The following is a 26,852-nucleotide window of genomic DNA, read 5'->3' as shown; positions in this document are numbered from 1 at the left end:
ACAATTTGGCTGGGGGAAAAAAAAGGAACTAATATTGGAATCTCTGTCTTGTAATTCAATTTTGCACATCTCAATGCCAGCTGTAACTACAACTAAGATAAGCAAATTGGTGAAACTCCACTGGTTGTAAATTAACAGGCCAGGGCTAGTCTAATCACTGGAGAGAGCTGAATCCCTAGCCTTTCTCATATAATCTTAAAAAAGTGCAATCTCAGATAAGAGAGCAACAAGAAACTACAGTAAGTGTTTTGGCAGTTCCTTTTATTCTGATGCTAGAGCACGGGGCATGAGTCAAAGGGATTTTCAGAGGCCACGAGTGGCCTGGACCACAGGGAGCTCCGGGGATCGCAAGCAGGGCAAAACTGCTTGAAGTCCTCAGTAATCCCAAACGCAAACCCCAAACACGGTGGATCTTGCTCACCAGCATCACACGCAGGCATTTGTATTTAGCGCTGCTCCTGTACCTGTCTGTGATCACTTTTAAGTGATCTGTAAGGCGATTTGTATTCACTTTACACTTTCTTCTTACCCCCCTCCACTCCCGAGCCCTCGTGCAGCTGCAGCGGGCGACCGGCGCAGGCTGCCAGGCTACCCAGATCTGAGCCCCTCTCCCTGCCCAGCTCAGAGCTCCCCTCGCTGCCCACCAGCCTTCCGCCGCGGTAACAAGTCGCGCTGTCAGGCCCTGCGCGTCGTTTTCCAAGTACCCCTAATTGGATTGCTGTAATTTCTGCCCTTCCTAATGCGGTGGGTGGCGAGGGGAAATGACCCGGGGGAGGCGGGGAGGGGGGGTGGGCGGCTCTGGCTCCCCGGCGCGGCGGTGCCGCAGCCCATAAAGGGCGTCGGGAGAGGAGCGTGGGCGCAGCTCCGCACTCGGGCTGTGGCCATGCAGTGAGTGCCCGCCGTGGGACACGTCGGGAAGAGCACCGCGAGAGGCAGAGCGCCGCGCCCCAGCTCAAGGTACTCCCTTCTCGACCCTTCTCCCAGTGGGAATTTGGGTGCCGAGCCTGGGTAACCAGAGCCAGGAAGGTTCACCCGCACTTCCTACCCGCGGCGAGGAGTCTCCTGTGCGCTGGGCAAGGCAGAGCATTTACCCTCGTGCGGTTTCTTTCCAGATGCAGAGGTGCGCTAGTTTCCTGTTTCTGTCTTTAATCCTTGGTGCCACCCTCTCGGAAACATTTGGGCTGGTTTTCTCAGTAAGTATCCGTGTCTCAGGTGGCAAAGTAACTATAAACCTCGCAGGTATATACGCTGTATTTAGACATAGCAGTTGCAAAAGATGCAGCACTCAAACCCGTTTGGCTACAAACTGGGTGTTTTTTTAGCTAAGAATTTGGAGATTTTAAGTACTAGCTCCCTTGTAGTAAATACTATTAATAAAAGGGTGTCTAGTTTGTAGACCAAAATTGAATGGACGTCCCATCTGACTCAGAAAAGGGGGGTTCTGCATAGGGGTTTTCTTTATAAAGAGGCTGTCATGTAAATCTAAGCAATTAAAGGAAAGCATTGCTGTCTGTTAAGATGGCTGTCAGGTGGTAATAAAAACTTGACGCATAAAGGCAAAATTTCTGCCTCTGAAGTCAGATTTGCAGTTTCACTTACATGGTGTGAAATCTTCATACTGAGTTCATATCTTCATATAGACATGGATGTCAATAGCAAAACTGTAGACTTAGATGGGGAGGGGGCAAGAGTTCACCATTAATATTTACTTCAATATGTTTGGCTTTTTTGTTTGTTTTAAATTTTTTTTTTTTTTTTACAATTTTTTCTTGATTTTGAGCCTTTGGAAGACTCTGCTAAGAGAATGTCCTTTTGAAATTTGACACTGTGTAGGTCATGTAATAACATACTTGCATTTTTTTCTTTAAGGCAAAAGAAAAAAGGGGTTGGACTTTGAATAGTGCTGGTTATTTACTCGGGCCACGTAAGTAAGGCACTCTTTTTTTCTTTATATCAAAATGCAAAAGTTGTGGGTTTTTCTTTTTCTTATAATCTGTTTCCTGAGGTGTGCTATTCACTTTTCTGTGTACAGCAATTTTTGTCTAAACCTTCAAGGCTGAAGAAACTCATTTGGGAAAATATTTGTTTAGATGCTTGTTACATGCCTATTGTAGAATTGTCTTAAACAACAGCTGTTCTTTTCTAAAGCAGAGTTGTGACCTGAGGCTTTATGTCCAGAAACATTTGTGCTCACTCTGTGCTTCTGGACAAATATGACAAATTCTTCACCACAGGAAGTGTTACAAAATCTTGTATCATATCATCTTATGTCAAGGGAAGAATGACAAGATGTGACATTTGGCACTTTCCTATGTATTTCAGATTTCACCTTTTAAATCTTTTTGAAAATTGTTTCACCACTTGGCTTTATTATACTACATTTTTTTTAATTAAAGCACAATAAAGTAAAACAATAACATGCAAACTAATGACTGTGAAAAATTAAGATAAAAGTGTTCAAAATACAGGAACACTGGATTACAAATGCAGATTATAAGAAAAGTAATGCAGGGCTAAACTGTCTCAAATATTTATCTTTTTACCTGTTCTTGTTGATGTAATAACAGTCATTACCAATGTTTCTCTATCTTCAGTCTCAGTAATACATAGACAAATACTACAGGCACTTACTATGACTTTCTTCATTCTCTTCAGCTAACCCTAAGGATACCTAAAAAAAAAAAAAAGAAAAGCTTTATTCATCTTAAATGTATTAACTGGTACTGTAAATGTCTGGAAGTATATTTACTTCAAAGCAGGTCTAAGCAAATGGGAAAAAATACTGCGGGGAAATGTGCCATTTATCTAAGTGCCATTTATCTAAGACTGGATAATAGGAATCATCCTTTGTTGCAGGTCGTATTGATCAGCTTTTACTGATAAAGGAAATGCCCATTGCAAGGGGGAGAGAAGAGGCACCAGGGGCATGTAAGATAGTTTCTGAAGGTTATTCATGTAAACTACCTGCAGTTTTCTTTTGAGCAAACTCATCAGCAACATTTTCTCACAGATAAGGGAGAGAATAGTAAAAGCAACTTCCCAGTTTACATGCAGATGTACAGGCTTACATTTTCCTTACAACTTCTTCTAAATTCAGTAATAGCTTCAGCAAGTATGTAGCACAGGTCTGGGTCTGTAAACAAGATAAATCATAAGCACAAATTTACAAGAAAGGTTATTTTATTTAATGACACATTAACTGCTTCTCTGTAATTTTGTACATCAGAACTGCCCATCATGATCTTTTCACTGAAATTCATGAAAAGCAAAAAATATAATAAAAGTGGTTGTTAAGTCAATTAACTCCTCTGATTTATTTTTTTTTTTAATTTATCAGATGCAGTAGATAACCACAGATCTTTTAATGATAAGCATGGTTTCACTGGTAAACGTGAAATACAGCTTGATGAGGATATTAAAGCAGGTAACAAAAATCTGAAAGCTACTATTGTTGATTTGTTTTTAATGATTTGCAATTTATTTACTATTAACTGACTACCTAGATACAAGGCTATTCCTGCGCTTTAACAGAAATCCCAATAAACATGTGAAAGGAAGAAAAGTGACTTTTGGCCATTTGGTGTGTTCTTTGTATGGTCATAGTTTAAAACATGGTACGTTTTCCTAGGCACTTAGATAATATTGTTGCTTTAAAGGTATGATAGGTCATATTGCTTTGAAAAAAATCTTTTTTTTTTTTCTTTTCATATGTTCAAATAAGTATTTCAAATGTCACCTTAGACACTCAAGGGTTTTTTTTTCTCAGCAAAGAAGTGAGTTGACAAAGGCATCTTTCAGTAACAAAAGCTAAAAAAAAATATAAAGTCTCAATATTTCCACTGTTTAAGCAAAGTGGATTATCATCACAAAAGATTGAGGATCTGGTTGCAGCTGAAGTCAAGTCAACATAATGTTTTGATATTCCATGTGTCAGAATTTAGTAAATATCAGTGAAAAGGATGCAGCTTAGTTCTGGATTTTTCATATAAAGCCAGGCCTCTAATGTATGTCTAGACTTCCTTTATGAAGAGAAGCTGGCAATTTTTAGCTTTATTTTAAACACCTGTTTCAGGATAAGTTGCAGAAACATCTAGAAAAGCCTATTTCTTTCTCCTGAGGAGAAACTAAACCTGCTGCAAACATCTAAAGTGAGCTGGTATGAGTCTCATCTTTAGACTGTTAAAGAGTGACCACAGTACTTACTTGAGTACTATTGCATTCATCACTGCTCTGGTGGGGGAGGACAGAGCTTTTGGAGGCTATTTTAAATATACCCAGCACAATGCAAGTGTAGTTAACACTAAATAAGTTCATAAATATAGGAAATGTACTTGATTACTATGTCATGGACGTACTTACTTTCTAAAGAAAAGAGTAACATCAATACATTTCTTAGTTGTTACCATTCTCTGAATGACTGCTTAGTTCTGGTACATAGTTACATAGTGTGGTTTTGCGTGTGGTGGTTTTTTGGTGCTGTGCTTTGTTTGTTTTGTTTTGGTTTTTTTTGTTTGTTTGTTTGTTTGTTTGTTTTTAAGGGGAAAAAAAAGGAGGAAGCACCCACTTTTTCAAACGGTGGTGTAAAAATAATATTTTGCCAGTCAGAAACAATGTGAAAGTAAGGTGGTTGTAATCTAACAATGGAGTTCACATTGCAACATGTTGCCATTAGTGGATATATTGGATCCTTTACAGGAATATGAACTCTTAGATTTATGGAATTCTTTTGCCAGGTACTGTTGTGCCTCCACAATTACAGGTAAACCCAACTGAACGTGTCAGGATTAGACTGGAAACTCATATTGCTGCCTCTGCTATGAACCTCATGCTTTTCTCTTATCAAAAGTTTTCTTTGAAGCTGAAGTTTATTACAGAGTTTCTACCCAAAGGAGATTTAAATACAAAAACAAACAAACAAAAGGCATAAGGTAGTCAGAATCTTATTTTAATTGAAAAGGAAGGTTTGTTTTTTTTTTTAGTTAATTTTTTCTGATTATTTACATAGGCACTTTAAAATGGCAATATACACACATTATTGCTGTAAAAGAATTAGTGCAAAGGACTGTGCTCTCTCCCTGAAGGAATGCTGCAAAATTCATAAGCTCTCCAGATAACCTAGAAGAACTTGCAAGCTGTATTAGGGACTTAACACTAGGTCCAGAAAAATAAAAGATCACTACAAAACAACCTTCAATGAGCATAATTAGTCAAATCTTCAAATTAAAAGATCATAATTTTTTTTTTACTTATTTAACTTATTTTATACAGAAATAAGGTCAGTCACAGAGTATAGAGAAATACACATGTACAATATGCCCAAGCCACTTCAGAAAAATATTTATCCAATGAATATCACATCGGTAATAAAATCTGGGTCAGAAAGTGACTAATATAATAACCATAACAAAATTCTATAACAGATTAGGTGGGAAAAAAAGTTAAGGAAAAATTCAAATAACGCAAGTATTACTAATGTAAATAATAGCAACATCTTTGTGTCAGTTCAAAGACTGGAAGACAAGACTTTTAGCTGCAAGCACGTTAAATACATTCTCAAATGCTTATTCTCAATATACCAAAAACTTTTGTGTCCCTTCAACTCTCATCAATGTTTTCTTAATTTGTTTTGCAGAGCTCCATCTGCCTTCTGTCTGGTAGGACAGTATTGTCAGTGATGTGATAATGGGCTGTTGGTACTGGCACCCATCTCTATGCAGAGAACTAAAAATCTTGGGGCAATTACTTGCCATTTGTTCTCTAATACAGGACAATTCTCCATCCTGTTGGAAAAAAGCAAGATGTCTTCCCTGCCCCCCTCTCCCTCTCTTTTTTTTTTTTTTCTGCATTAACAGATACAGAAAGCATCCTTCTCAGCCTCCTAAAGTGCAATAACAAGCTCCCAGGACTCCATTAGGCCATTAAAATAGCATCAAAAGGCCTATTTTCACTAGATCAGAGACGAGTATATTGGTTTAGATACCTGTGTAAAAACATACCTCTCTGGGCTTTTAGAAAGACACCCAGGCCCAGCTTTTGGGCTACAAATCACTTCTATATCACTCAAGAGGCTTATTTGGGACAAAATCAGGCTGTGTGAAGAACTTTTAACTGTTTTGTAAAGGTGACGAATTTGTCAATTAAATTTAACCTTATCCCTTCAGTCTCAGGTTAGTGGACACGAGAGAGTTGAGAACTGAGGAAAACTTTTCTGCATCAGAACTCTGAACACTGTGACCATTAAGGTGTCAAAGCAGCTGCTATGCAGCAATGGCATACGGAGCTGGGCAATTTTGATTCTGAGAAGTGCAGTTACCACCCTTAAAGGGGCTTCACTCTTCCCTGAAATGAGGTTTTCCATTAAAGATTTTAAGGAAAAGGGCATTTCAGGTAGCTTATTTTCAGAGTACTTATAAGCTTAGCCGTGATGTCACATAAAATGTATCTTCATACTATGTAACATTAAGTGACAACCAACTTGTTTTATAGGGAATCTTGGAAGACCACTGTCTGATGAAAACATTATGCGTACAGTAATCGAATTTTTGACTTACTTGCATCTTAAAGGTTAGTGAATGCCCTTTAACCTTTCACAGCTTCTGGTACTGAGAACACAAGAGTTATCCCTGAGTGTACCAGTCTGCTGCAGATTTGAGTGTGCAAGATTTTGAACAGCACCTTGGGAACACACACAGCTAGTATGCAAAACCCCAGGTCAATGAATATCTGATGTAGCAGAATTCTTATACCATTTGGTCACTTGTTAGTGGCACAAGAAATACCTCTCCAGTTTTGCATGTATTCCACAATAAAGGTGCATCATAAAATTGCAACAACACTAAGATGAACATTGGCAAATAGCTCAAAATGCTGCCAGTAAAATATCTGTAGAGTCTCAAAATTGTGACAAGAATTGTAATGTTGGGCTCACAGCTGATTCTGTAAGAGGTAACCTTATTATAGAATTCAGTGAAGAAGAAACTTGTATGTTTCTGAGTTTTCATTAGTTTTGCTTTAAAAAAATGCAAACATACACGATTTTTAGCTTTCAAAAACCTTTTCAGGGCTTATAAAATTGTCTGCAAAATGTATACAAATATGATATATAGTTGCAAAGAAAATGGGTGGAAAACAATTATTCTAATGAAAATTTATGAGCATTTTTCTCTCTCAGAAAGTTGACAATTCAATAAATCAGTAACTTCTGTATTCTTTTGTGTACAACAAATTATAAGCAATTTTTGGGGCAAGTGTATGCTGTGGAACTGTGTGTTACATATGTGTTTTAATTTCATTATTAAAAGAGACTTTCAAGAGATCTGTTCATTTTTTGCATATCTAGGATCAGTTTTTGGCATTGTTGTCTGAATTATTTGTACCTACCCAGGCAAAATAATTCTCATTACTGAAAATATGAACCCAGTATTTTTTGCATCAAATTTGTATCGGAAACAAAACCTCTTTATGGTTAGTAGTAAGGACCTGAAATAATTCATATATATATATATATATGTAAAGTAGATTATTAGCCTGTATATTTACTGTGGACAATGCACTAGCTTGTTTCTTGTGCCACTGTGAAGAAAGAGCCCCAAACATTCTCTTACTCTACTCTGTGAGCTTAGGAAGTAAAATCAATATCTGAACACAACAAAAAGGTTGTAAAACAAGTAGAGCTCAAGCACATGAGCTCTGAGTAGGCAAAAAGCTGCTAAGTTGGGCAAGAAAAAAAAATGCATCTCACAGAAGTACAAATTACTTCTTCCCTGCAATGAATGAGCAAACAAGGTTCCCTGTTTAGGATAGTGATGACAAACATCTGCTTTTATTCAGAAAAGATGGTGGTATTGTCTGTCCTTACTAAAAAAAAAAATAAATCTTCAGATCATATAAAATGGCTTTTCCATGAGATAGTTCTTATGTTCCCAGGTTTCAGAAGACACAGACTGTTATTGCATTATATTAACAATATTTATTGGCAAGGTTTAGTACAAACTCATACAAAATCAGAACTGTAGATTTAGCAGGTGAAAAACATATTTTTTAATGGTAGAGATGCTTTAACATTTTTTCTCAAATGAAACTTTACTACACTAAGTATATTGGTTTAGAGTGTTCCTTGGTGGGGGGAAAACTCGCACTCATAGGATTTAGATTCAGGGAATAGTTAGTCAGATTAGACATAAATTTTAATCTGCAAGATAAAGGCAATATTTTAACTGCTAAGAAATATCTTGACAAGATCTAAAAGTGGCCTTCAGTGCTTTTTCTTGAAAATTTTTCCCTCCAGCTTTAAATGCTTCCATTCAGAGCAGTCTGTAGGATGGCAGCCATAATTGAATAGTATTAAATATTTTGAGGTACTGGGATCCAGCAATATCAATTGACATAATAAAACAGATATAATTTAATTGTTGTTCTGTCACTGCTGTTTCTAGAACAGGTGAAATTAAAACAGGAAGATACTATTAACATTCAAAAGAAAAAACCCAAGAGTTTATGAATTAAAATATGAAAAGTTCAAAGATTTTGCTCTTATAGTTGAGAGCACAAAAATGTAATAAAAATGTATACTACTGTAACTGGATTTCATTACTTAATTGCTAGGATAAATATGTGCTAATTAACTTTTTTTAAAATTTTTTGCAGAGTTGGGAGCACTTGACAAGCTACCTACACCAGAGGAAACAAACCAGTCTTGAAGAATGTATTTTTATTTTGTTGCAGTGTAGATTTAGACTGAATTCTAAACAAAAGATGGAAATGAGCTGATGTTGAGAAGTATTGTTTGCATTAATCTGATAAATGGTAAATGGCATTCTCCCCTCTGGTTTGTTTGTTGAATTTTTTTTGCTTTTTTTTTCCCCCCTTCTCCTGCAATGTTATAGTGTATAATTTTGCCTTGGTAAAATTTTTCTGTAGGTAAATGATAAAATAAAAATAAGAGCAACTAAATTGTTTCATTTTAAAATTAAGTATCTACCAGCACACAATGTACCATATACAAAGCCCAGGTTAAATTGTAAGATTACACTGCACCAATACTCCACAATATTAGAGCAAAATAAAACATAAATACTATATATTGGGTACTTTAGATAACACAAAAAGAATGACTTCAAGGTGCTGCCATGCAGAATCTTTTTAGGTCACAGATCTGTCTGTACTTCTGTGCTTCAAGAAGCATTACTTCCCGTTCATGTTCATAAGAAATTCCATATTATTCACCTGTGATACACCTGCCCACTGACTGAAGCGTACCTTGATGCAATACAAATTTAACTGTTCTGTACAAGCTTATACAAATCATATGTGTAGGATTCCTGCATCATCAAGAATACTGGGTCTGTACTCCTTAATGAAGAAATGCTTCTGTCTGCTCCAAGATTAAAAAATTATTTTATGGGATGCTTTATTCTGAGTCTAGCAAAGCACTTGAATCCATGCTTAAGCCATACAAAAGTGCTTTGGTGGACCAGAATGCTAGGCCTGTACACAATAAATGTCATATTAAGACTGAAGAAAGGTTTGAGAGGATACAGAACCATGGAAAGGTTTTTCATATTCAGGTGACTTTCCCTCTCTGCACGGTGCAATGAAATATCATCCTTTCAAAATGCTGAAGTGCACTGGAGTGCACAGACTGAAAGAAATATTGCAGACCTTTATTACCTAATCTGTCTTTCACTTTTAGCGTAGCAAAATACATTCTAAATGCCAGTCCACTAGTGTCTAGTTTGAACCTGCATGGCTATCCCACCTTGTCAGTCAGGCTTTGCTCTTCCTCTGATAATAACTCAGCCTCTGATCTCATATCTGATGTTCACTTTCCAAAGTGTGCAAACTACACTTTTCATCAGATCCAGAGAGCTTCTGAGCAAGCCCTTCCAACAATGTTACACTGGATTACACTTTTTGTTTTTATAAGAGTAATAAAAGTGTACAGTGCTGCTATACAAAGTGTATGTATGCTGCTAGTCCAGCATTATTTGGTAAATTTATGGGCTTCCAAAAATGTCAAATAAGGATAGAGTGAAATTTAACCTCTGTACATTAATATAGTTCAGTAAGTCCAAACTCTCATTTTCACTAGTAATGTCCATATTTCCTACCATAACCTCGAAGCAGAGTTCACTAAAATCAAGACCATTATTTTCATTGACTTCCATGGACTTTGATTGACGCTAAAACCCAGTATCCATTTGAAGAACTCAGTATCAAGCCATCTTTCTATGGCAGAGCACCCCAATCTATGATCAAATAAAAGGAACATCACATTAGCATTGAATTTCTTTTCTTTTGAAATAGGATAAGAAATTAGAAATAATAGAATAAAAGTAGAAAACAGTTATTACTTTAATCACATTAGCATACTGTCAGCTCATTAGAGTTGGAATGGTCCTGTTAGAACGTTTATTTGAAATTCTGAAATTTGAGATTATTTGAAATAATGAAAAAGTCATGGGATCAGGAAGATTTACGGCACTGTCTAAGCAGGGAGGCTCACAATCTTTTGCACTGTGCTGCACTGTTATATGAAAATGCTATAGAAATCAGAATATTATTACCTACTTACCAAAAGCAGTCCACATACTTTCACTTAATTTCTGCATTCAATCACATATTGGTAATATTCCAATATACAGAGACAGGTAAAATTTTCAGCTTGTTTCTTCACCCTCTAACATCTCTTATCTTTGCAAAAACAAAGGGGAAAAAACCAATAAAGGGGCATTCTTCTGGATCAATTACACAATTTCAGTAATGTTATTATTTTATTAACCTGGCGTTCAGCCAAAGTAAACAGCCACACATTCATTTTATTTAAAGTATGTCTTACGTCACTTCATCTCAGACGTAAATTCTGCAAATATTTGGAATGACATCTCCTTAATCAACCTCTTGGACAAACACCTCATAAAAAATGGCCCTTAAACCATAATTTGGAAGCAATCAGTTTCAACAGGGCAAATAGACAATAAAAAGATGTTTTAGTAGAAAATAATAATTAAAATCCCTAATAATTTCCATCTAATTGTATAATTTATTTGCTCCTTTGCATACATGATGTCCCACTTTTCTGTAGGATTAGCTCAAACACATACATGCACACTAAAGACAAAAGCCAAATTAAAAAAATACAGAGTAAAACTTTGTTGTAATGTTTGCCAGTGCTATGAAATTACCCATCATGCAAATCTAACTCTGACAATGAACAGAAGGCTTGCGTGTTGCTGAATGACTGGACAATAAATGGAAGATGAGATTAAATGCTGATGCAAGAAAATTATATACGCAGAGAAAAACAATTCTAATTTTACCTACGCATACTGATGCTACTAAATTGTGTCTGGAAAAAGACCTGTTGCACACAGTCTTATAAAAATGCTATTTTAAATCTCAACAGTGGTTAGAAAGGCAAAAGGAATGTTAGGAATCATAATGAAATTATACCATTCCCATTTTTGACACCAGCAGCAGTTCTGGGCAGCTCACTACAAATTAAAAACCACCGTACAACCAGGAAAACTATAGAGAAAATGGACAAATATTATTACAATCATTTTCATACACAGAGAGACTAAACAGATGAGAGAGGAGTCTTAAATGTTGTGTAGAAGTGCTTAGCAAATTCACTTATTCCTGTAACCCAAGATTTAATGATTAAATGATAAATGATGATAAAATGATCAAGTAACTTTTAAACCCCACATCCAGAAAAAAAAGGTCTTTTCCATAGATCTCATGATGAAATTGCAGCACTGACAGGCACAGGACTTTGTGGAGGCCATATGCTCTGAAAGGAAACAGTCACATTCATGGAAGAAAAGTCCTCCAAGATCTACTGCTCAAAAAGTCTAATTAAATTGTTTCTTAGAACAAATTATGGACTCTTGTGCACAGAGTTATAAAACGACCCTTACAACTTGATCCAGGGATTAATTAAACAGGGCTTCTTCAGCTGCATAACATTTGATGCCAGCTTACAAAAGAAATTTGTAAATCACATATTTTTGGCTAAAAATTCTACGGGAATAGTGAATTCTGAATAGTACCCATAGCAAAGTAAAAAAAGGTGTATTTTTATACAGCGTTTCACCTGTCAGGTAGTCTCATTACAACTTGTTTAAATGCAGATCAGTTCAGCATCAAAGAGGGAATTTCTGGTGGCACAGCTGGCATTGAACAGTCTGTTCAGATTAGGAAGTCATTAGGAACCTGACAGGGCACATGTATTTTCCCACCTGTCTACTCATGTAAAGGTCAGACTGCAACATTAGCATAGAAAAATTAGATAGGACTCAGATTACTGAGGATGTTTGAGGGGGCTTGATACTGGGGTTGACATAATCCTTCTTTCAGGTTTAATGTTACCATGGTTCAAACTACAGCCCCTTTTGCCTGACTGATGCACCAACTTCCTAACGTCATAGAGAAGCTTGGTGGGAGTTAGTTTACAAAAGACTGCATGTCTTTAGCTGTTCTTTTATATTTCAAAAAAGACAAGGAGATATGAGATAGTATGTGTAAAGACTCATTAATAACTCCCAGAAAAAATGGCAAAAGTATTCTCACATTATTTCAGAATATGACACAAATTTGCAACAGCTTAGAAATGGACACCAGGAGTACTTTGCAATGTGTCCAAAATGCAAATTACCTCAGGAGATGTCTAAGGCAGATATGAGGGTTGAAAGAAAGTTTAGAACTGAGTTTTATTAGCAGAACAAATGATTTTTCACCAATTCACAAAGTACTTTAACAGTGCAGTAGTTCTGTCACTATTTTGTGTTCTATCACTTATTTTTAAATAAATGCAAATAATAATTCTGATAGTTAATTTTGTGAGGACAGAGCATCAGCCAGCCATAGAAAACTGACTCGCAGATCACTCTACTACTCAGATTCAGTAGCTGGGTATACAAATGTCAATTTGTGAAGATTTTTAATACCTCAGAGCACTGGACATTTGTCAGTGCATATGCCACGCTCAGAACCTCCCAGAAATGAGTTTTAAAAAGTCAGAGTTCAAATGCAGATGAGAACTATTTTATCTCCTTGCTTGTAAAGCACTACATTATTTTCCAAAACTTTATCAAATTCCCTTGGGATTCAACTTGTGTATTTCTAATTTAATTGATCTCCACCGATTTCCTGCTAATTAAGTATACATAAATCATACATCCCGAGTGCTGGGAGACATGAGTCTCATATGGAATGTCTGTCTGAGGGGAAATCTAAAACATCTGTTACCATTTGGATTGCATTTTTTTTCTTTTTTACAGTTTCTAATATAAATGTTGACTAGGTATCACACATAAACACATGATTAATTCAGAATGGATTGCTTCTATAACTTCCCCTTCAAAATGTTAATGAGATAATAATATATTTCCTTAACATTATTCTATTCCATTAAAAATCATTTTATTAGAAAATAATTGATCAGATTTATGAACATTATGGCTACTATTTACATTTATCAATATTAGAGGTAGTATTTCTTGATGAGATTTAAAACTGATTATTTACATCAGTATGAGTTCCTATGTCATATTTTCAGAATGAGTATTCTTTGCTTGCTATTTATTCAGATGACAGTATAGGGGAATCACGCTGTGCTTCGCCAAGCTCCTTCTGCAATTTGACAAGGTTATCCTATTCTTCTTGGACTTCTAATCTAAAAGATAGTAGATTTAGGAATCATTAGTTATCTGATGGTTTTCACATCTACTGTTCCCTGCAGCCATTAAACCCCTACTCAGCATGATCTCCAAAGGTTTGTGTGAGAGTTTTACGCACCCCTTCTGCAAACCAGTGTTTAGGGACACTTATATTGAGTAACTTCTAGGACTTTTCACAGGCACTCTAGGCACTGGAACTGAAGAGGGCAGTTCTGCAAAGAGAAGATCTGAATCTCCTCTCTTCTATCTACAGTGTGAGTGCTGGCTCTGAATACAGAGCAACCTTTTAAATTAAGCATTTTGATTTCCTTCTTCAAATCAAGCAGAATTAATCCAGGCCCTGAGACTTAGAGAACCAGTAGAAGCAGACAGAAAAAATAACCATGTTTTTACAGCTAATGTCACATTTTTGTACCACTTTTCGAAACACAGTTTTGCAAATTGTGCCTGCTTAGCTTTCATGCTGGTTACCTACTTAGTCACAGTTTTAAAACACAGCTCATCAAACACAACATCTGAGGCCCAAATCCTGACCTGTGAAACTAAGTGTAGTGGTACCGTTGACCTTAAAAGTACACTTTATTATATCAGTTAAGATTGGACCTTATTCAGTGGAGAAACATTATTAAAACAAATTAACAAATACCAGATCATAGGCAAAAAATAATTTCAGAAGTAAAAGCTATAATCATCCTTATTCCATAAACAATACTCATCCTTCCCATCTGCTGCAAAGCATGGTGTTTACTAATTCCTTCTGTCACTTGGTGCCTTTGGAACCATCTACTAATTCTAGCCAGTAAAGAAATGATGCTCTCTCTGTGTATTATTTAGAAGCATCCCATATCTGTGAAATTTTATTTCATTTTATGTAGTTCAAACTATATAACACCTTTTTTTCCCAGAATATTTAAATTTTCTTTGCCTTTTAGACCATTCTGTCTGCATTCCTTTTACAGTGTACATTATAGACAGTATTTTATTGTTCACCACAGCCCTCAAACATCTGTTTAATTAGACATAATAGTTTTATGTTAATCATTATTTTGATATTCTTCTCCCCACCCTAGCTATCTATTATCATAAAACATACTAATTACAAATAATTAATATATGTGACAGTGCTGATAAACCAGATATTGTTAACCAGATAAAGGGAAGATGTAACGTATTTTTTCCTTCTAGTGATTATTCTTTGCCTCGGTAAAGATACTTTCTTTTGTGGGGAAAAACACCTAATATTTTTTACCACATTACCTTTTGTGAATTTGCAGTGGAATCAAATCTGTTGTCAGACTTGAGATATATTTTTCAGAAGAATCAAAGCAATAAAGGATTTTAATCCCTTATTTTGAAAAGTGATTTGAGGACATTTTTTTGAGGTGTTAATTAATTTTGGGATGCAGAAACACACTTGACTGGATTTATGGGACCATGTGAGGAAGTTGGGTGTTGAATTGCCAACAAGATTTGAAAATTTAATTATTTATATGCAATATGAACCATTTCTAAAGCAAGAACTTATGTGCTCTTATAAATCCAACTTTATCAGTCTCAGGATGCCAAAATAAATTCCCTTTATAGGTGAAAGCCTGGCGAACACTATTAACTTATGCTATCAAAGTTTTGTATTTGTTATTATTGGTTTACATATTTCTCAGCACAAATGTGATGTTAGCCAGCAAATAAAATGAACTCACCAACATCTCAAGGCCAAAAGAACTGCTAGGAAAATGTCGAGGTAGCTCCATAGCAAAGTACTTACAAGCTGTGAGCCAGTGTGTAACATGGGCCATACAGCACAGAACACCCTGCACTGGCAGGTCAGTCAAGTGGGCTTGTGCTGTGCCACTGCCTGGGTCCCCACACCTGAGAGAAGCTTGACTGGATGATGCAGACATCACCTGAATCTCCTCTGAAATATTATAAGACTTTGGCACCATAACACTTAAAACTGTGCTAGAAATTGAGACTTGCATCACCTTCTGAAAATCTTACCCTTATGCTGTCTGATCTGGGAAAAAACATTTTGCAGAACCTTCACTTCAGGTTAGGATTAATAATCCTATAATCACATAAAAACCTAAAACTATGGCTTGCAGCAGGAAGGACCTTCCTTTAGAAGAAGAAAGGATAAAAAAAAAAGATGAACACTGAATATATGTATATGTTCTGACAAAAGCCAGAAAGCCCTGTATGCACAATCTTTCTTCATTACCTGGTATTATGACACTTTCCTTCTGAGCTCCCTACTGCCATTTCCCAGCAAAATCACAACCAGAGGGGACAGATACGTTATATTCTTAGGCTTATTTTCTGTTCAGTTGTGCCAGTTCTGAAGCAATATTAGCAATTAGGGTGGTAATTCAGGCATAAATTGCAAAAACATCTGAATAGCATTGCAACGGACAGAGCTTTACAAGTTTTGATGACTCCATGGGTTTTGTTGCCTTTCCAAATTTGGAAATGTGAACTGTAAAGAAGCTTGATAGAATAGAATCATATGCTTGGTAGCTTACTGCTACTAAATTAGAATGCTGAAGGTGGAATCATACAAACTGAAACATTTTGTTGATTTCTGGGAAGCAACATGGATTTACACCAGTTGAAAAGTCATCTTTAAGAGATAATGTAAGAGCAGATGTTTGTTAAACAGGATGACTTCATGTTGTTACCTGGATTATGTGTTTCTTTGGGGTTTTATTCTCAACAGAGACAAGCCCCATTAGCTGAAATTGGAAGCTACACTGTACTGCCAAGATTTTGGAAAGTGACAGAAGTAGATGTCATGCCTGTGGTTTCTGGTTATTTTTTCAAATGACAAATCTAGATATAGTCTTTAAATGGCAGTATTTGGAAGTAAATGTATATCAGCAGGGACTTAAGCTCGTGTTAGAGAGAGATATACAGTGCAGTTACTAAAGTGGTGTTAAGAGATGATTTCTATGGTGACTTCTAATACAAGCAAGAAGATGACTTCTGGAACTCTTTCTCATAGCTTTGGTAGATGTAGCTTTACTGATTTATACACAAAAAGAGACAGAAGAAATCTATGGAAAAAATCTAAACAAAACTTGCTTTTATTCAGAAGCCAATTCATGCATGACAAGAAATTATTCAATCATCATATCCTTTCCTAACACAAATAAATAAACAGTCAGGTCAACCAATTTACCAAGGAAATTCCTGGAATTCCTCACAGAGGGACTTCTTTTCCCAGGTCATAAATTTGGTGGACAGGAAAAAAATGCAAGAGGTCATTTAAATTATTCCCTAGTTCACTACTAGATCAGCTGCTCATAAACCATGTCAGAAGAGTGCTTGTTTTTAATACCTCCAGTGTTAAAGTCTCCACAACCCCTCCAAGAAACTAGTCAGTGAGTATTTCACTGTCCTGTACTATTAGAAAACATTTCTGGATACAGAGCTGAAATTTCCTTCCCGCCTTTTCTTCCAAGCACTTATTTTATTGACCATGGACATGGGAATAATTTTTCCCTTTGCTGTTACTAAACTGATATGTTTCAAGAGAGTTACTATGCCCTCTCTCACAAACCTTCCAGATTTTTTTTTTTTTTTGATGTTGGGGCTGTTTGTTCTTGATGTTTTAATTCTCTAATTTTTGTGCATCCAGGTGAAAGCAAAGGATAAAGCAGAGAAGGCTGACAATTTAGAAGGCTGCGGTATACTGGAGCACTATTCTTCTGGGTGTAATAGATGGCCTAAATAACCACAAGGTGGTAATAGTGCTCTTCTTGGAAAAGCTCAGCTGTGTTTAGCAGAACAGGTTTAACTCTATACAGATATCTGATTTACTAAGAATTGTAATTACAAAGAACAATAATGCCTTTAGAAATAAGGAAGTGAAAACCTCTAATAGAACACTGTGTTAGCATGGCAAAAATTAAGAACATTGTTGGAGTAAAGTTAGGTAATAAAACCCACAAGAGTCGTGCAGTGGTTGTCTGGGTACTTCACCAATGCTTCAGTGAGAAATAATGCAGGAAAAAACCCTCATAATTTTTGCATTATAAACAGGGAAGATTATAGCTGTCCTGATTTGTGCTGAGGTAGAGTTAGTTTTCTTCACAGTGGCTGGTATCGAGTTGTGTTTTGGATTTGTGCTGAACTTATGGTTGATAATACAGAGATGTTTTTTGTCATTGCTGAGCAGGGCTTACACAGAGCCAAGGCCTTTTCTGCTTCTTGTACTGCCATGCTGGCAGGGGGGCAGGAAATGCATGGGACACTGAGAGAAGACACAGCTGGGACAGGTGACCCAAACTGACCAAAGGGATATTGCAGACCACAGGACATCATGCTCAGCATATGAAGTAGGGGAAGAAGGAAGAAAGGGAGGGTGTTTAGAATGACAGCATTTGAATTCCCAAGTCACCATTATGTGTGATGGGGCCCTGCTCTCCCAGAGATGGATGAACACCTGCCTGCCCATGGGAAGTAGTGAATTAATTTCTTATTTTGTCTTGTTTGTGTGTGCAGCTTTTGCTTTCCTTATTAAACTTTCTTTTTCTCAGCCTATGAGTTTTCTCACTTTTACTTTTCTGATTCTCTCTCTGATCCCACTGGTGGGGGAGTGATGTAGCAGCTGTGTGGAACTTGTTGGCTGGCTGGAGTTAAACCACATCAATAGTCCCCTCTTTGGAAAACAATTGTGTTGAGAAGTAATAGGGCAGCTTTTGAAGTGTATTTTTCTGTTAGTGATAGTCTCACCTTGAAAAGAAGATTTCTTGTAAATCTGTCATCGAGTGATGCATGAGAATATTTCCTTTAATTTTAGTTATTTGAGAGAGTTATAATATCTAGCTAGTCAGAACACCAGCTTAAATACAGAACAACAAATTACATAGGGGAAATAAAAATTATTCCTGTTAACAAATTATTTCTGATAACAATATCTGTGTTATCCCAAGTGACTGTGATCATTACTGACATGGTTGCAACAACTTGCACCTGTAAGTGCCAGTGTTACTTTTGTGACAATTGCCTATTTAAAGCTGGGTTTCTTTGAAAGGTCAGTTTAAAATCTTATTTTTCCTGACTATAAGATTTCATTCTAGTTTCTAGTGCAAACCATCAAAAGAAAAGAGAAATTAATTGTCATTGAGTGACATCATTAATGCAAAATTATTTTCATAGAATCATAGATATCCTGAGTTGGAAGGGTAACAGAAGGATCACTGAAGTCCGACTCCTGGCCCTACATGGGACCACTACAAGAATCACACCACGTACCTGAAAGCATTGTCCAAATTCCTCTTGAACTCTGTCAGGCTTGTTGCTGTGACTTGCTTCTCTAGGGAGCCTGTTCCAGTGCCCAACCCCCCTCTGGGTGAAGAACCTTTTTATAATATCCAACCTAACCCTCTCCTGACACAATTTCATGCCATTCCCTTGAATGCTGCCACTGGTCCCCAGAGGGCAAACCTCAGTGCCTGTCACTCTTCTTCCCTCGTGAGAATACTGAAGAGTGCAGTGAGGTCTCCCCTCAGGCTCCTCTTCCCCAGGCTGAACAGACCAAGTGACCTCAGCTGTTCCTTGTATGGCTTCTCATCAAGGCCCTTCACCACTTTCTTTCATTCGAGGGAGAACCAATCCATCAGTTTTACACCTGTTATATTTACTCATCCAAGCAATATAGTATTAAGTAGCACCCTTTGATTAATCAGTTTTTCCAGATCTTTGGATACTATCATTAGTTTTGTTGTCTCTAGAAGTCTGTTTAAAGTTTTGTGTTCTGAAGTCATATGACAATCTGAGAATTTCATCCTTTCATAATAAATGCTAAAATTGTGTAATCTGAGTGGTCACAAGAGAAAAAAAAGCATATTTTCAGTGCTTAAAAGCACAAGAAAAAATCCAGTATATATAAAATAGATATATATTTATGTTTATTTATTAATATATATTTATTTCATATAAGGAGAATGTATTAATTTAGAGAGTCATAAATTTGGATACTTGGGCTTGGAGACAGCTATCAGTCCTGGGAATAAGTCAATTGTCTGATCAATCATATAAATCAGCAGAAGCATGTTTTTACAACATTATATATGTCTGTGGGCTCCAAAGAACATATTGGTGTTAAAGCACTGAAGTAAAAGAATTTCCAGAAAATGGAGGTGTGGTATATTCAGGCAGAATAAAGGCTATGTCACATGCAAAGTGACACTTCATTTCTAATTATGCCACTCAGCAATTATTACGTGAGCAAGCAATTTTATTACTAGGTTTTACTTACTATAAGCTGATACTTGAAGAACAGTATTGCAATGCTATTTTAAATTTATTTCACATCAATGGAAGCAACCATGTGGGAATTTCACTCTGTAATTCTTTTCATGTTCCACTTGAATGCTGCTTGCTATGGCAGACTTTACAGCACACAGTGTTATACATAGGCTGTGTGGAACAAAATGAAAAGTATGAATTTAAGTTTTACCATGTCACTTCTGAGTCCAGACTTTTAAACCATCCCATGTAAAGTCAAGGCACTACTTCCATGACTAGAGATTACCTCCACTAAAAGGATCAGAATTAGGCCTTTTATCCTTGACCAAATGAAGGAGATGATTGCATCAATTGTCTGTAATACTTACATGATTGAATCATGTGAGTAATAGTTCATTCATCTTCTAGCTGTGTAATTCACAGTTAATGAATGCTCTTCATGCACTCTTCACCAAAAGGACTCAACTCATAAATTGCTGTCCATTCATGTGGGAGTTCATTTGTCTGAAGAAACAGACTATGCAATGATGTGACTTTTATGCTTCTCATCTCTTCAGAAGGTAGCAAGTCAGTGGAAAAAATAAATAAATCACACTACCTTGCCCCACAGCAATTTTCTTTTGGCTTGGTACAAAGAGATTCTCATATGTAACAGGACAGCATTTAATTTACTTTGTCACAAGGCTTTCTTTTTTTCCCTTTTCTCCTTAAAAAGGGCTCACATATGCTGCTTGTCTTCAATAGTTTTTTCTTTCTTAAGCTGTAATTATCATTATGTAACTTTGTTTCTTCCCTTCAAACCTCATTGACCCATTTAAAGATCTTGGTTTTAACCACTCTAAGGTTTACGGTACCTCTTCCTGTAAAAGAGGTAAAAATGCAGTGCCTTTAAGCATGTGAACAGGGAGAAACTAGACTGCCTGTGGGGCGTCCAACACTTGAATTTGATCTCCATGACTGCTTCTTGGAACAGGGTCCTCTAGTTCTCACCAGAACCATCTGGGGCAAAAATAAACAGCTTTTAGATAAACCAAGGCATAGTAAGACATTAGTACTGGACAATGAGAATGCAGAATTTCACAGCATGAAGTTACTTTCAGGGATGGTAGAAAACACAGACTACTTGGCCCACTAAGTTCAGCCCTTTGGTATTATTGACAAACAGTTTATATATCCCTTTTCTTGTTAAATAAGATGATTTTTTTTCCTAGCATATGTAGACATTGTCAGGGTGGGTAAAATCTTCAGTCTTGTCATGTTGCAAAATTACTTATTTTCAAACAGCTGTATGACAGGAAACAGCAAGGGTAGGGTGAACAGATGAACGTGGAAACTAAATGGACAGAGCTGCCCACAGGTTGAGAGATAATAAATGTTTAACATAAGAAAGTTTTAAGTAAAATGAGTTACATAGATTTGTAATACAATGTTATTTAGTACCTCATTTGCTTAACTTTACTTTGTCAGCATGAGTAGCTGAATTTGGTCAAACCTTAGGTTGCGAGCCATGAACTCACGCATAGATTTAATTGTTAGTAATTTTTCCGCTTGCTGGTATAGTGCTGTGTTTTGTCTTTAGTATGAGAAGGATACTGACAACGCACTTATGTTTTGGTTGTTGATAAGTAATGTTTATCCTGAGTCTAGGGCTCTTTTACTTTCCCATGCTCTACCAGTGAGCAGGTGCACCAGAAGCACAAACAAGAGCTATAACCATCATCAGAAGCTGCAACCTGGCAAGATAAGGACAGTGAATGACCTGCCTGCATGAACAGAGAGAAAAAAATCCAATAAGGTTTAGAAGAACCCAGACCAAAAATTACCATTTGACCAAGAAGTGCATGCAAGTGCTTGGCGGGGGGTACATAAGTTGTAAGGGTATAATAGTTGCCAGAGATTCTTTGTTCTGGATCCCTCTATAGAGGCACTCAGCTTAAGCTGATCTGCTGCTGTACCACACTATTAAATTATTTATTTTTATAAATCCAATGCCTGAGATTCTGCTGCTGGGAACCCAGGGTCAAATCTGTAGAAGGAGGAAGTGCACCGGAGAGTGAATGCGTGAGCAAGGAGTCGAAAGAGGCACCCACTGGCTCAAGGGAGCTGTCCACTGCAAAGGGACTCTGGTCCCAGAAATTATAGTCTGTAGTGGTGTGTGTGTGACTCCTTGAAGGGTGGGACAATGCTCAAGCAGTGGCTTCTCCTTTAACATAAATGTTATTCCTCACTGTGCCTACACATACTCACGTTAGGCTACCTGGAAAAGGTTAAATCTAACAACAGCTCTGCAGAGTTCATTCAAGATACAAGATTTCTGACAGATTAAAGGAGATGTGGGTGCATTCAGCTCCTTCTTTATAAAAACATATTCTGTATAGGTAAATGCCACATTTTTCTTCTGTCCAGTGAATAAATTGGATATTGTGTTACATTATGCTAATAGAGCTCTTATTGTCCTGAAACAGTCATCCCAATAGAGATGCTCTGAAATAGCTAGTTCACAGAAACCAATTTAAAAAGTTATGTCCTTTGTTATAACTCTTCTGATGTTCCTTTTGTATTCATCAGACTAATACAATAAAAACCTTTTCAATACAGCATTAAGAGTATCAAAAGAGGACTAACCTAAACAAGGCAGAAAAGAATTTATGAGTGGGTACTGAGAAAAATCCTACCAATTTCCTTTAATAATTGTGTTATCATTAGTGTGTGGGGTGGATGTAAATGAGATTAAATTTTTAATAAATTATCAAAGATGTGACTGAAATGACATTATGGGAGCTTGCTTGGAGAAGTTGTTACAGATCACTGCAGTTTGCTTAAGAAAAGATAGGAAAGAAAAAAAGGAGGTTTTGGAGTGTTTGTAACAACAGGGTATCTGTTCTGACCCAAAACTCAGGAGGAGATGAGTGGAAAACTTCTTTAAATCATGCACAGAAAGATAAAACAAGAAGTGATATATTATTCAAAAACTCTTGCTCTTTGAAATGAGGCTTTTTGCAGTAACAGTGTGGTGGGTTGTCCTTGGCTGGCTGCCAGGTGCCCACCAAGTTTCTCTATCCTTCTCTCTTCTCATAGACAGAGGGAGAAAAACAGAATGAAAAGCTTGTTGGTCGAGATAAGGACAGGAATATCACTTACCATCACAGGCAAAACAGAATGTATGTCAGGAAATTAATTTAATTTGCTGTCAATTAATCAGAGTAGGATGGTGGGAAATAAGAACAAATCTAAAAACACCTTCCCCCTGCCCTTCCCATCTTCCCAGATTCTACTTCACTCTCAAGTCTTCTATCTCCTCTCCCCACCAGCAGTGCAGAGGCATGAGGAGTGTGGGTTGCAGACAATTCATAATGCTTTGTCTCTGCTGGTCCTTCTACCTCATGTTCTTCAACACAGGGCTTTTCCATGGGGTGCACTCCTGCAGGAATGGGCTGTTCCAGCAAGGATATCCCATAGGGACACAGTTCCTGCCAGGAGAATGCTCCAGCAGGGGCTGTCCATAGGCTGCAGGTTTCTTCAGGACACAGCTATCTGCTCTGGTGTGGGATTGTCCTGCAGGGGACAATCTGCATCACCCTAGTCTTCATCTCAGACTGCAAGGGAATGACTGCTCCAGGACATGGAGGTTACACATACAGACTGGGGGATGACAAGCTTGAGAGCAGCCCCCCAGAATCAGATCTGAGGTCAAAGGGAAGTTGAATATAAGTCAGCAGTGTGCACTGGCAGCCAAAAAGGCCAACCATGTTATGGGGTACATCGAGCACAGAATAGCTTGGTGGTTGAGGGACCTGATTGTCCCACTCTATGCTGCACTGCTGTGGCCCCACCTGAAAAACTATGTGCAGTTTTAGGTGCCTCACTATAAGGACATCAGACTATTACAGTGTCTTTAGAGGAGGGCAACCAAGATAGTGAACGGTCTCAAGGGCAAAAGTTGTGAGGAGTGGTTGAGGTCACTTGGTTTGTTCAGCTTAGAGAAGACAAGTCTGAAGGGAGACCTCATCACAGTCTACAACTTCCTCAAGCAGGGCAGCGAGTCATATGCTGCTTCAGAGTTGGCACAACTGAACAGAAAATGATCCTAGGAAAATAGTGTTCATGTTAGTTAAAGTGAAGCTGTTTTCCTTGGGGATATGATATGTTTCTCTTAAAAAAAAATTTTGAATTACTATTGCCACTAAGCATGGGCAGACAAACTTTGGGAAAAAAGGTTCATTTTTTCATTTTTGGAACTTCAGCTAGACAACACTTCTGTGGAAAATTTGGAAGGTATTCCTGTCCTTTTCCTCATCATGTTATTTTTTCTCTCTTGGCAGATCTGCTAACAGAGAAATAAAAATGTAAGCTATGCTGACTTTCACATACGGCAGTTAAGACATCACAGCACACAGTGACACTTTGTATATCAGCATACATTATCCCTGAAACACATGGGGAATAGGTGATTACACTGCACTGTCAGTATGATTCACATTAGTGCATTCTGTAAATAAAGGGATAGCTAAAGGTAACCACTTCAGGGAGAGATACTGTACCAGGGGCAACGTTCCAAATAACAAGATAAAGAACAAAGAGGTTAAGCAATGGAAACAATAACCATAGGCATGTAGAAGACAAAATTGATGGCCTAGGTTCTTGATGGGGGGGTGTATGTGTGCGTAAACAAAAATAAGTAACTCCCGTCTTATCCAGGATGTTTAATGATGAGCTAACAAACCCACAGTTCTGACAGCTTCTGTGGTGAAAACTTGCCCTAGCAATGAACTTTTGCTCATTATAATAGTAAAAAACACACTGCTCACTCAGGTACTCCCTGACCACAAGAAGACCACTACTCAGCAAGCACGTGCCATGACTCCTTGGGACACAAAGTCTGTAAATTGAAGTGAGGGAAGGATGAGCCAAGAGCAACTTAGCCCACTGACTTTACTGAGATATGCAAATAGGCTATGGTTGTAACCCTGTAAGTATACCTGCTTTTGTGTGCCCTGTGTGTAGCTTTGTGGATTCGCCACCTAGCTCCCCTTTCTGTGCAGAACTGTAAATAAATCAAATGCCTCGGCTCTCTGTGTGGATTGGCTTCCGGCACAGTGGATGAAAGAACTCAGTTCAGGACAACAGTACCCCTCTATACTCCGTAAGAAGTGCAATATTTAGTAGTCTGCTTAGCGGGGGGACCCCTCTGTTGCAACAAGTTATCTCAGCTATGTCCTAAACCAGAATTTTTAACTTATCCCCTCAAACAAAACACTTGATCAAAACATTAAACATAATGTGTATGATCTCATCCTCAGTAAACAACACAAATTTTTCAAAGAACTGATGTGTTCTCACTCAGAGGTTTTTAAATCTTCTTATAGTCCTTCTTTGTTGTAGTAAAACACAGGACCACAGAGGAAGGTTACACGTTTGCACCACCTCTTAGAATGCTTGACATTTAATCAACTTCTGTGTTGTGCCTATCCAAAAGTTTCTCCTCTGAACAATAAAAATATATGCTTACTTAGATGAAGACATTAAAAACATTAATAGATATTTAAACTATCATAGAAAATCAAAGCATGTTAATAAAATTGCTTATGATATGACAAGTGTGCTAAAAGAAATTATGCAAATCAATATATTCTGTTATGGAATGGCTATAAGAAAGTTCTTGTAAGCATATTTGTATTATGTATAAATTGTTTCTAGTAGATTTTTTTTATATTTATGTCATAATACTTTATTGACATACATTCTTATTTTATATGTGCCTCTCATAGAGAGAGGTTTGTAGCAAACAGCAGTAAAGCTTTGTTTTATTAGAAGCAGCTGATATATGTATTTTGTGCATCTTATTACAATGTTCAGAATGTTCATTGGTGTTGAACTCAGGTTTTTTAGTCTAAAGCCTAAATAAATAAAACCAAAAAACATTGTAATAAGATGCTGCAAACCTCTCCTCATGCTAAAAAAAGTCAACTGAATGTAACTACTGGAAATCTGACAGCATAGGTGTCCTTAAAGACCAGAAAGTGTTAAATCAGTTTGTTTCAAGATGAATATTCATTTTATCTCATTAAAGTTACATCTGAAAGTTATGAAAGTTGAAGGCTTGCTAATATGGCTCATCTTTTTTTCTCCTTACATTATGCATGAGACAATGTCAGTAAATGAAAAGCTTACAGTTCTCCTTATAATTTTCAAAATTGTCTGTGGGAAACAGCATTATTCAAAATACAAGATAAACATATCTTTGCTATCCTCAAAGAGCTTCCTTCCAAAACCTGTCACATATGATACTACAATAGTCATTCAACTCCACGATTATATTCAGCTTCTCTCTGTGCGTGGGCCTATCACTCTCACATTTCAGGCTGCTAAAGTGAACGAGATGTCTCCATGTAGACACAGTCTTTTTGATCTCATGACACAGAAGATTACACATATCTTTTACAACACCACGTGTGCAAGGGATCACATTATTTTTAAAAAGAAGTTAAACTGGGTAGTGAGTCTATCCTTCAAAAAGGCCATTGCCAAAATCATCAACAATCAAATACATGAATCATCTGTTACTATTTCATATATTTTAGTTCAATTAAACTTACAGGGTTTGCTTTCTTCTCCAACTTTGTCAGAACAGAGCTCAGAAATCTGAAGAGATGTTAAATGGATATTGCTACTGCCAGTTTCATGAACATTCTTATATTTCTTAGTAGTTGGTACAGTGCTGTGTTTCAAATTTAGTATGCAAATATCATTGATAACACACTGATGTTTAGTTGTTGCTAAGTAGTGCTTACTCTATATCCAGGACTTTTCAGTTTCCCATGTCTAGTGTACCAGAAGTACACACCAGAAGGTAAAGAGACCACAACCATCAGCAGAAGCTGAAACTTGACAAGATAAGAAGAGTTAACAGTCTGCCTGCGT

At 37.0% G+C, this 26,852-nt stretch overlaps 1 protein-coding gene across 2 annotated transcripts; it reads left to right on the top strand.

Moving 5' to 3' along the window:
- Nucleotides 1-846: 846 nt before the first annotated feature.
- On the top strand, nucleotides 847-8,820 carry GAL (galanin and GMAP prepropeptide). Of its 2 annotated transcripts, XM_018082011.1 has the most exons (7): nucleotides 847-957; nucleotides 1,113-1,193; nucleotides 1,870-1,924; nucleotides 2,857-2,928; nucleotides 3,338-3,424; nucleotides 6,487-6,564; nucleotides 8,647-8,820. In XM_018082011.1, the coding sequence occupies exons 2-7, from the start codon at nucleotides 1,113-1,115 to the stop codon at nucleotides 8,697-8,699; spliced, it is 426 nt and encodes a 141-aa protein (XP_017937500.1). In that variant the 5' UTR covers nucleotides 847-957; the 3' UTR covers nucleotides 8,700-8,820. The 2 variants fall into 2 exon arrangements, with proteins under 2 accessions (XP_017937500.1, XP_017937501.1); XM_018082012.1 differs by lacking the exon at nucleotides 2,857-2,928.
- The last annotated feature ends 18,032 nt before the right edge of the window (nucleotides 8,821-26,852 follow it).

The sequence above is a fragment of the Manacus vitellinus genome, unplaced genomic scaffold (assembly GCF_001715985.3).
Source record: "Manacus vitellinus isolate BGI_N305 unplaced genomic scaffold, ASM171598v3 scaffold_59_pilon, whole genome shotgun sequence".
In the NCBI taxonomy this organism is placed as follows: Eukaryota; Metazoa; Chordata; class Aves; order Passeriformes; family Pipridae; genus Manacus; species Manacus vitellinus.
This window is presented reverse-complemented; position numbering and strand designations above follow the sequence as displayed.